Source organism: Chrysochloris asiatica, unplaced genomic scaffold (assembly GCF_000296735.1).
Source record: "Chrysochloris asiatica unplaced genomic scaffold, ChrAsi1.0 scaffold00445, whole genome shotgun sequence".
In the NCBI taxonomy this organism is placed as follows: Eukaryota; Metazoa; Chordata; class Mammalia; order Afrosoricida; family Chrysochloridae; genus Chrysochloris; species Chrysochloris asiatica.
The window spans coordinates 1,138,747-1,150,537 of NW_006408963.1; the positions used below are offsets into that span (position 1 = coordinate 1,138,747).

The window sequence follows — 11,791 nt, forward strand, 5'->3', positions numbered from 1 at the left end:
GGGTTCAACAACTACACCGTTTGTCATTACAAATACCACAACTCCATGCATGATGCCCCGAGGACAACAGACAATTTTAGCTCACAAGAAGAAACAAGAAATTGGCACAAACTAATGACCAAGATGCAGAGACAGAAAACATTTCTGAAGGGAAAAAAAGGCAATAAAACACGCAGAAAAAGAATTAGAAAGGATGATATTTAGTTACTGTCAATGGATTGACAGAAATATCAAGGAAGGCAAAGAGAACACAGAACAAAACTTTAGTAGAATTCAGGTAAACACTACTTTTTAGTAGAATTTAGGAAAACACTACAAGAACAAACAGACGAAATAAATGCAAATTTGGAAACAATACAAAACCTGCAATTAGAAGTACAGAATATTAATACTAAAATCTCAGAAATAGGCAATACATTAAAAAGGCAAAGAAAATTCGAAGCAATGGAAGCCCGAGTTAGTGAGCTTGAAGAAAAAAAAAATATCTCCATACTAGTATGCAAGAAAAATCATCAGAAAAAGTCTGAAGAAAGCCTGAGAGTTAGTTCTGTAGGAGACCATGAAGAGGAATAACTTCACAGGTGATGGGAATTCCAGAACAGGAAGAGACAGTAAAAAGCACAGAGAAAACTGTCTTAAGAGTTGTTGGAAGAAAGCTTCCCTAACATCATAAAAGTTGAGAAGATAAGCATGCAGGAAGCTGAACAGATCCTAAACAGGATAGATCCCCAAACAAAATCACCAAGGCATCATATTGAAACTTTTCAAAATCAAAGACAGGGAAAGAATTCTGAGATGAGCTGGAGGAAAATGAAAAGTTACCTGAAAAGCAGAACCAATAAGACTCAGCTCTGATTTTTCAGGTTAGGAAGGCAATGGAATGACATACAAATCTGTGAAAGAAAAAACTGCTTGCCAAGAATCGTATTCCCAGTGAAGTTGTCCCTCAAATACGACAGTGAAATTAGGACATTTCCTGATAAACAGAAATTAAAGAAATTTTTAATGGCCAGACCAACTTTAGAAAAAAATGCTAGGGGGTGAAACTACGGAGCCAGAGATTATTAGTGTATAATCTAAAGAGATTATTAGTGTATAAAGCAAAGAGAAGACATAATGTGGACACAGAATTTCCAAATGGTTAGGAAGTCAAATCGATTTCAAGATAAAACAATGTGTTAAGCAGGAAAAAAATAATAAATTACAGGGTAACCTCAAAAGTAATAGATCTGCACATCAAAATTTTTAAAAAAGGAAAATCAGAAAGATTTAGTAGACATTAACACAACAAAAATGGAAAGACAACGTGCCAACAAAGAAACTGATGTGGAATAAAGAAAGCAGCAGCAGCACCATAGTAAACTGACGGTGATCACTGCCGTGTGGTGGAAGTTCTGTGTCCACCTTAATCCTTCTCTTTGCTTTGTAATTGATTTGTGGTTGGCAATCTTTTTCTGTCAGAATGTTGTGCATGTCATCCCGTTGCCGCCTTGCCTGCATGGTCTCTTCCGAGAGGGGCTAAGAAACCCTGTTGATGTGATGGTTAAGCATTTGGGTGCTAACGAAAAGATGGGCAATTCAAACCCAGCTTTGTGAGAGGAAAATCCTGGCGCTACCTATATAAAAATTGTTGTTGTCAGGGTCTTTGGTATTGGTCCGACTCATAGTGATCTATACGAGTCTATAAACAAAGTCCAAACCAGAAAAACCAAGATGTGTAACACAACGTATTGTTACTCCTGGGAAGCAATAGTTCTTACAAATCAATAAGATAAATTAATATCTCAGTAGGAAGTGAGTTTAAGATATGAACGAAACAGTTCAGAAATGAAAAATATGTCTTTGGTAGCCAATAAATGCTGGTTGATCAGATGTTCTGATGCATGCTAGAGCATCAGTGGACCTTAAACACACACTGAATGAATCGAGTTCCTCACAAAACGACACAAACTCTCCGATTTCACTTACATAAGAGATAGACAAAGGCGCTTCGAGGTTAGGAGGAGCTGGTGGAGGTGGAGGTTGTATGCTCTCAAGTTGGTTCCAAATCAAAGTGACCCTGTGTAGGATACATCTTTATGGGAGCAGAAAGCCTCCTTTTTTTCTGCCATGGAGTGGCTGGTATATTCAAACTGCTAACCTTGTGGTGAGCTGTCCAATGTGTAACCCACTAGGCCAGCAGGCTCCTGGAGGTGCTGGGTGGGGGTGGGGGAGCTGGGAGTTCCTGCCTATGGGGTCCTGACTTTCTGAGAAGGGTGATGACCAAGGTTTGGAATGGATAGTGGGGACTGTTTTGTCATAGCCTGGCTTCTAGTATCAGAGTGTTGGAGGGACTGGCAGGGCTCTCGGGGAAATCATTTAGGATCCTGTACCTCGGGCCTTCTCACCCTGCAATGTGCCTGGTTGCCTGGAGGGCTTGTTCAAACAGATCACCACCCAACCCTAGTTTCTAACTCAAACTGGTCTGGGTGAAGCCTGAGAATGTACCTTTCCAACAAATCCCTGGGAATGTTACTGGTCCTGGTCCCAGTCCCCAGGACCCCACAGGATGAATTACTTAGCAGTCCTGGAAGATGAAAGAATACGGGAGCTCTAACCGTAGTGGTTAGGAGTTGGGCTGCTAACCTCAAGGTCAGCAGTTGAAAACTACCAGCCATTCCATGGGAGAAAGATGAGGCTTTGTGCCCCCGTGAAGATGCACAGCCTCGGAAACCCTATGTAGGGTTGCTGTGAGTCAGAACTGACTCTACAGCATATCACCACCACCATGACTACCATCACTGATCGGGAAGACTTCTTGTATTCCTTACACTCCAGTGTATTTTAATTGTTTTCCAATGAATATTATCAGCTTTTTAATTAAAAAGTCACAAGGGCATTTGCAATTTGGGTAATAAATGTAAAAAAAAAATTATGATCTATGTATCTCTCATGTACGGAGTCCTGATGTGGCACTGTAGGATAATCACTGAAACTGCTAACTAATATCAGCAGTTCAAACCTACCAACCGCTCCTTGGAAACTCTATACTGGATCGCTATGAGTTGGAACCGACTCGAGCGTACTTAACAAGAATACGTGTATGGACAGAAGAATAAAATGATGAGACTAATGTTTCCAGGAAAATATGACTTGTAAATTATTTTACAGTCTGTCTGAGATGGTAGACCAATTAATGTAGCAAAATAACTGGATGCAGTAAGCACTGGTGTTATCTAAAATGATCAGTTAGGTTCCAGGCTTCGTTTTCCTGCTTCGAGCATGAGGGTAGTGCATGTTTGAGACATTGATAACCAGAAGCACTGAGTAGAGGTGTCAGGAGGGCTAGCAGTCCATGTATATGGCCCCAAAGGAGACGACCAGGAGTGACAATCTGCTCTGTCTCCCTCAAGGTAGATGGCAATTTGTTATTCTAGCAAAGTTTGCCTGCCTTCAGAGTCCATTTGTTCCAGGCAATTCCAGAGGCCCTTCTTTCTTTCAGGTGGCTACTCGGAATGCATATGGTCTGGCTCTGGCTAAACTGGGCCACGAAAATGAGAGAGTCATCGTCCTCGATGGTGACACCAAGAACTCCACCTTCTCAGTGACGTTCCAGAAGGAGCACCCCGAGCGGTTCATCGAGTGTTTCATTGCCGAGCAGAACATGGTGAGTACGTCCCCACCCTGTGGACAGTGTTACCAGAGAAACAGGTGGATGAAAGTGATGGGGATAGAGTCTGGAGTTCCCAGTGGCCCCACTCTTCCGGCCCGGCCCAGGCTGGCCTGGCCCACCACTACTGCAAGCAGGGACTGATTACTTGGCAAGGTAGGCATATGCTTAGGATATCAAGAAAACGGGGGCCCCAGTTGTCCAAAGCCAAAGACTCAGAGATACCATGCAAACAGGGCACACGGGAAAGCCAGCGCTGCTGTGAGAGGGAAGTGACAGGGGTCGGTGTGTGAGTGTGCAGTTCCTACAGTGTCATGACGACAGTGTTCAAGTGGCTGTTGGAGCTGCCTCCTTAGGTCCCCTCCCTTTCGGAAATCCTGAGCTCCACAGGTCTCTTGGCAGTGAAGTATTCCTTTCTAGTATATTACATTTATTAAGGGTGGGGTGGGCTGTTGGAGCTGCCTCCTTAGGTCCCCTCCCTTTCGGAGGCAGTGAAGTATTCCTTTCTAGTAGATTACATTTATTAAGGGTGGGGTGGGCTGTTGGAGCTGACTCTTGTTCCATTCACCCAGTATGCAAGTGGATCCAAACAAAGGGCAATTGGGCAAGGATGGATTCTCTTCCTAGCTAACCTAACAGACCTGGGCTCTGTTTATCCAGGAGGGTCAGCAGTGCTCTCTGCCATGACACAAACACCACAAGTCTTAGTAAACAGCCCACAGAAACTCCAATCCCAGATGACACACAGAAGGGAGGGAATTCAAAGAACTCAAGCATTGCAATGAAGTCAGTCAAGTTCCTTTGTAGGCGTATGGCATTACATATACAGAGTCACGTCCTAAGTTGTGTGGACGCAAACTAGCAGACATCTGATGTATGCGAGGGCTTCAGAGACTTTGTGGAGAAACGGAGTTCAATGAGGATGGAATTTTTTCATGAACTCTTTGAGTCCCTGTTTGTAATTGGATAACAGTTTCATACTAACATAGCAAACATCCAAAAAATACTGAAGATTTTCTTTTTGTAGGAAATGTGCTATTTAGTAAAAATGTTAGCACTTTACATCCATTAAACATTTTCTAACCAGCTTCATCTCATTCCACTAAAATGGCATACGTTGACTTTTGCATTCATTCACTAATACTATAGTTGCATTCAAAAAGAAGTTACATCATATAAACACTGTAGGATAAGCATTGAAGTGCTAACTGCTAGATCGGCAGTTCAAATCCACCAGCCACTCCTTGAAAACCCTCAACAGGGCCACTATGAGTCAGAACCAACTTGATAGTAGTACACAGCAGACATACAGACAGACAATACACAGGTACGTCTATAACTATGCCAGCCCAAAGACGCAAATACCCTAACCATGGTCGGCTTAGCTTGGTGACGGTTTTCCTATCCAAACGGCTATGGACCAGCAGGCTTCACATAACCACTGTTGTTGTTGTTGTTGTTAAGTGCTGTCAAGTCAATACCAACTCACAGCAAACCTGTATAGGGTTTCCAAGGAGTGGCTGGTGAATTTGAACAGCTGACCTTACAGTTGAAACCGGTCTTGTGGGTCAGTGCTTTCTCCTAAAGCACCACACCAGTGCTCACATAACCACTAGAGATGTTTTATTTGGAACAAGGGGTGTTTTTTTTGTTTTTGTTCTTTTTTAAATAAAGCATATTCAAATCAATACCAACATTTAAAACTCAGGAGATTTTGCTTAGAATCCAAGTTCCCACATTCTCTTAACAAATGGAAAGTTCTGGCCCCTCTTGCCCGGTATTCCCTCCTGATGACAAACGAGCGCTCAGAGTCATGGTCACTCATGGCTCAGTGGGTGGTACCTTTTGCCTAGTAAAGTAGACCATCACAGTTGTAAGAATACAGATCGTTTGCCCTGGGTCTCAAAAAACAATTTTCATTTGGAATGGGAAAATGTGGGCCCCATCATTCCTGAATTGACCCCCTTCTTAAAGACTGTTCCTCAACTCAATGAGTCCCTCAGCCCCCAATCGAGTGCTGTAGCCCCATTGGAGGCCCTGTTCTCACAGACGTCATCGTCGAGGAGAGCACCTTCAGTCTTGCATCCTGCTTCCAGGTGCTAGGAAGTCACTGAGCTGAGAGAAGCTTCTTTTTGTGCATGAAAGCCTTTCCTTGGCCCTCTTGATCCTCCTCTCTGACAGAAATTTGCACACGGCTAGTTTCTACCATTCTCCTAGGCCTGTAAGCTTCTGCACAATTCAGTTGCTTCTGGATCCAGCTGTGGTTGTGTGATTAGCTTGTGTATTGGTGGGTGCATGGAATCCTGGTGTAGCGTTGGACCGCAAACTGCAAGTTTGGCAGTTCAAGCCTACCAGCTGCTCCTCAGAAACTCTTGACAGGGTTGCTCTGAGTCTGAAGCCACTCAATGGCATTTAACAACAGCGGTTTCAAGCCTGAATGATGAGAGTAGCGCTAAGGACTCTTCTCTATTACAGTCAGCGGGTAGGAGCCAAAGCAGCATCACTTGAGTCTCGGAATTTCTTCCCAGTGCTAAGCCAAAACTCTCCGAATGGTCTTTTCTGAAAAGTTGGTTTATAAATATTATTTGTAAAGAGCTGACCATTCCATTTGCTTGTCTTTCCATTTGGTTGAAAGGAAATCATTGTTGAAAACCACCTGACTGACAACGGAATAGGCTGCCCAGAGAGTCCTTTTGAGTTCTTCACTTTCTCACTGCTGTCGTGATGATTCCAAATTCTCTAGTTAGCATCTGGAGGGTTTGGTTTTCAGGCTATTGTGGCCATGGTACAAGTCAGGGTGGGTGAGAATCTGCCTTTTGGGGATCCTGTTGCTGACAGAGATGGTGGAAAGGGAGACCACAGGCCCTTTCCCTGTCAGAATCAAGACCATATGGAGTCAGAGGCTGTGACCTTGATATTGGTCTGCTGGTGTGTATGAGTGTGGCGTTCAGGGTAAGGTCAAGGATAGTGATGGGAAAAATGGGGGCACATTACATCGCAGACGATATTAAAGCTGTGGCACTGAGTGTGATTTCCTTGGGGGGAAGGCAAATGAGACAGGGTATCCAAGTGAAGCCTGAGGAGGTAAGGCCTGGAGAAAAGAGGGGTGACCAGTTGTGACGAATCCTGCTAAGAAGCTAAAGAGAAAACGGAGGTTGGTCACCCTCGTGGATTTGGCAAAGAGATTGCTCATAGGCATAGAAGTCTAGATGAATTTTATTTTCAATTTGGACTTTATTTTCTAGCAGGGGAGACTGTTGGGTTTTCCAGGTAAGTGTCTGAGGGAGAGAGAGGGACAAAGTAGTTATGGGTTTGCCAAACAGGCACCATAGAATTTCAACTGAGGGAGGGAGTGGTGGCTGGTGGTTACGAGATGTTCTAGTCCGTGTTCTCTGTACTGCAGGTTAGCGTGGCCCTGGGCTGTGCTACACGTGGGCGAACCATTCCTTTTGCTAGTACTTTTGCTGCGTTTTGGACTCGAGCATTTGATCAGATCCGGATGGGAGCCATCTCTCAAACGAACGTCAACCTTGTTGGCTCTCACTGCGGAGTGTCCGTAGGTATGCATTCTGGATTCTGCTGCTCTGGAGGTGGAGAGTGACGTGATGGGAGCAGAGGGGTCCGACATGACATCCCTGCTTACGCACGCAGCTGTGGGCACAGGGAAGTGAGAGTGATGACTAAGTAGAACAGGCTGTGCTTTCAGTGGAAACAGTGAGTAGGACTTAGTTGTGTGCTTATTTGATGGGCACTAAGGACCCTTGGGACTCCAGGTATGGTGCTGTAGGATTAACACTGGACTGGGAACCACAAGGTCAGCAGTTCAAATCCATCGGCTGCTTCTTAGAAACCTTATACAGGGCCGCTATGAGTCAGAACGAACTCAGTGACACTTAACCACAGCATCAAGGACCGTTGAGGATACATGTCACAAGGGAGTGATGATGATGAGAATTCGCCTGACAGAATGGGTGGGAAGGAAGAAACAGGAAATGAGGAAGGCAGTACTGAAGAAAGTGAGTTAGCTGGATAGAGAAAGCCTGAAGAAATCTTGCTACAAGATTAAGGAGTCTGGAATTGTGTGAAAAGCTCAAAAGAACTTCCCATTCCTTTCTGGCCTGGGAAATGTCAGGGAGTTGTGTTTATGGAAGATGGCTATGAAGAACATCCAGATCCAGATATGAGAACTACAGTGCTTGGGGCAGAGGTGAGCAGAGAGGAGTGGAGAAGCCACCCCGGGAGCTGTCCACTTAGAGCTGACCACAGAAAAGTCCATCTTGATGAGCATAGCTAGGTCTGGACCAGACAGGTGGGACCAGCAGGAGCAGGGACTATCACAGTACACATTGGCTTGCTTAGAACGCTGGCTCCTCTAAGGGTTGGACCTAGGGAGGGGCCTGGGAAGCAGGTTTTGTAAACTTGAGTCAGCTATATAACGATGTAGAGCTAGCTCTAGGTCCAACCCTTAGTGGAGCCAGCGTTCTAAGCAAGCCAATGTGTACTGTGATAGTCCCTGTCCTAGCTATAAGTCACCACAGTATTCGCTGGGATTGCTCTTCCCACAGCTCTTCTGGCCAGAAAGTGTGTTCCCCAAACCCTCTTCACTCTTCGTTACAGCAGCCTCTCCAGGGGGCTCATGGCTGTATCATGTGAGCAGAAAAGACTCCATGGAAGGTCTTAAGACGTGATTCCCAGAACTTCCTTCTGAGGTGCACGGCTTTCAGTGGGGAGAAGAGCAGTGAGTGGAAAGAGGGCACAAGCTCTAGGGGAGAGTCCACCTGTTAGGATGCTTGAAGGAGGCTCAGGGTCACTTACTGATAGGAAAGGTCAGCTGTGAGCCTGGGAGATGTGTCCACAGAAGTCTGACGACAGGATGCCAAAGGGACTGAGGACAGTCGACCTGAAGTAATCTTTCTAGAGGGAAAGTGCTTCCCAACCTGAGCCGTTACAGTGAGTTCAAAATGAGATTGGCCAGTGGCCTCGAAGAAATTACAATGCGTTGCTGTGATGTTATCATTAGACATGGCTTCCTTCCTGCTTGTTAGTCTGTCGTGAGTTGGACATTTGTGTTTGGTGTGATTGTTTTCTCAGGTGAGGATGGCCCCTCACAGATGGCTCTGGAGGATCTGGCCATGTTTCGCGTCATTCCCGATTGCACAATTTTCTATCCAAGCGATGCTGTCTCCACAGAGCATGCTGTTTATCTGGCCGCCAACATCAAGGTACATTAAGAGAAAGCCTGCTCAACTGACCATTGGAGTTCTTACCCGTTCTTTTTTCTCACCATAAAAGTCAAAGTATTCATGATAGAAACTGTGGTTCTAGTTTCCCTGTTATAAATAGAACCATTACAGAGCTACTGACCAGAGCAGCCAGGGCTCCGTGCAAGAAGCACAGAGCACTGGGGGGGTATTTGAACTGGGGAGCTGTGGCCAAAAGGCTTACAGAATCACTGGGGGGGGGGCTATAGGAGTGCGCCCCAGGCCAGGTCCAGAAATGCCCCCCAGAACTGGAAAGTATTGATCCGTCAGTGGAGCTGGTCTAGGTAAGACACAACCCCATTGCTACCAAGGTTGTCCATGCGGAAGGGCAGTGCAAGAGCCTAGCTGCAAGGGAGCCAACAGGCTGTGGTCTTTGCCTCTCCCACTAGAGGGTGAGCTCCACCCCACCCCACTCCTGCACTGTGCCCTCACAGGTGATCCCAGATGCCCATAGAGTTTCTTAGGTTGACATCTTCATGCCATTCAAAATCGGAACGTGAAATGTACAGTTTCCAGGAAAATTGGAAGTTATCAAAAATGAAACAGAACACATAAAGATGCATCTTCAAGGCATCAGTGACCTGAACAGTGGACCTCAGTGATGTCCTAGTCCTTGACCTTTGTTTTTACTAAAAATAAGTTTCAGTCCTCCCCACCTTGCTTTAAGGTTCATTAATTGGAAATTAAGAGTCTGTTTTTTCTCAACTGAATCTCTGCTTTTCATTTGTATCCTAGGGCTTGTGCTTCATCCGGACCACCCGGCCAGAAACCACTGTGATTTATGGCCCGGAAGAGCTCTTTGAGGTGGGACAGGCCAAGGTAAGGGCTGCAGTGCACAGTTCTGTACTAGTGTAGGATCCCTGCTAACCAGAAGGTCGGCAGCTCTAGCCTCCCAACTGCTCCTGTCAAGACTGCCAGCCTCTGAAATCCTCGGGAGCCATTCTGCTGGCCCTTGCAGGATACCTGGGAGTCACTACTGGCTGCAGTGGTGATGCTGCTGGAGTGCATAGAAAAGGCATAATGACGGCAGGAAGGAGCATTCTCCCAGTTTCAGATGAAACCAAACTCTTCTTTCCACAGGCTGAAGGCACTTGAGCCTCAAGCTAAACACAAGACTACAGTAATCATTGCAAATGCAAACTGACCACTTAGCTGTGGGATCTTCCTGCTCTGTGCTGGGAGTAACAGGATACTGTGTCTTGATAATAAATGTCAGTTACTGGGGGGTGGGTCATCACCGCCATGGCCTGCCTGACAAGTGTGTCTCGGCCCTTTGGGCTCCTGCATTGTTTGGGGTGGGACCTTGAGATGCACTCAGTGCAGTGACCAGAGCACTTTGTTTCCGGATGCTATGGCAGGTCATCCGCTACAGTAACAATGACAAGGTCACGGTGATTGGAGCTGGGGTGACTCTGCATGAAGCCTTGGCTGCTGCCGATGAGCTTTTCCAACAAGGTCAGATCATTGCTGCTGGCCCCTGGGAAGGGAAGGGCAGGCAACCTCGCTGGCTTTGGGATTTGCAGCTTCTCAGCTCCAGTAAGCTAAGGCACTCCAGAAACCTTTGGATGTTCACTTTCTAGGTATTCTTATCCGTGTCATCGACCTGTTCACCATTAAACCCCTGGATATTGCCACCATCATTTCCTGTGCCCACGTCACCAATGGCCACATAATTACTGTGGAGGACCACTACCCAGAAGGTGTGTCTCCCTGGATCGGACATGTGCCATGCACCTGTGCATCACCTCCCCCCCCACACACACACACACAGACACACACAGAGGCTACATTGTAGGGCTCCACATCCCCAGCATAGTGCAGAGAGGAGGGTGTGTGTCTGCACCATGGGTAGGAAGGGGTCTGGATAAACTTAGCATCTTGTGAGTTTTGAATGCTATATGACAAAAAACAAAACAATGAAGTTGATACCCCACAAACTGAGAGCCTGGAGGAAACACCTGGGGAGGGGGCTGGGTACTTGCAGGCAGAAGGTTAGGAACGGCAGACAAAAACTCAGCCATGGCCAGTGGTTGGCTGGAAGGACGTGGGGAGCCACTAGGACAAGTCTGCACACAGCCTTTCTCAGGCCACTAGCTCACTCCATCCCCTGAGGGGCACACCCAACTGCCCTTTGCCGTTCCTGGGCTCTCCTTTCCAGGAAGCTCAGGAGGGACTGAAGCTCAGGCTCCCAGAATCCATAGTGGTTGTCCAGGGACCAACATCATTAGTTGGGGACAATGACACCCAAATGCAGACCTGTGGGGACTCTTCTGCACAGTTCATTTGTTGGTTGGCATCACATTGGGGCCCCTGACAACTTTAAACAAGGAGGCGGGGTGACTTGTAGGTGTGTGGTTTTGAGTGAGAATTCTGTCCAAGAATGACTATCTACAGTAGCGTTCCTTGGGAATCCGCAAGGGCTAAAGGGCTCTGTGTGGGGACACGCCAAGGCTGACAGGCCATCTCTAGACCAGCTCTAAGTCTTTGCTTCCCCAGGTGGCATTGGGGAAGCCGTCTCTGCAGCTGTTGCCATGGAGCCTGGCATCGTCGTCCATCAGTTGGCAGTATCAGGAGTGCCGCAAAGTGGGCAGGCCAGCCAACTGCTGGATATGTTCGGAATCAGCGCCAGGCACATCGTAGAGACCGTGAAGGGCATCGTCATGACCGAGAAAAACTGAATTCTTCAAAAACTATACACTGCATTCTTGTTTGTTGTTACAAAATCATCTTTTCAATCTATACAATTAAGCTTTTCTTTTTAAATTTATGCCAATTCATCCCTAATCCAGAAATTCAAGTTAGCTACCTTGCTGTTAAACCACAGCTAGGGGGAAGAGTCACTCCAGATTTGGAGTCATTGAAGTGAGCTCTAAAATTGTCA

The 11,791-nt window shown here is 46.3% G+C and overlaps 1 protein-coding gene across 1 annotated transcript in view; it reads left to right on the plus strand.

Annotated features, from left to right (window-relative positions):
- Positions 1-11,588, plus strand: part of TKTL1 (transketolase-like 1) — a 32,099-nt gene extending 20,511 nt beyond the window's left edge. The window contains exons 7-13 of the mRNA XM_006877232.1: positions 3,482-3,646; positions 7,053-7,209; positions 8,741-8,871; positions 9,646-9,729; positions 10,269-10,365; positions 10,491-10,610; positions 11,407-11,588. Of these exons, the coding sequence (XP_006877294.1) occupies positions 3,482-3,646; positions 7,053-7,209; positions 8,741-8,871; positions 9,646-9,729; positions 10,269-10,365; positions 10,491-10,610; positions 11,407-11,588 (936 nt within the window). The remainder of the gene's footprint in view (positions 1-3,481; positions 3,647-7,052; positions 7,210-8,740; positions 8,872-9,645; positions 9,730-10,268; positions 10,366-10,490; positions 10,611-11,406) is intronic.
- The last annotated feature ends 203 nt before the right edge of the window (positions 11,589-11,791 follow it).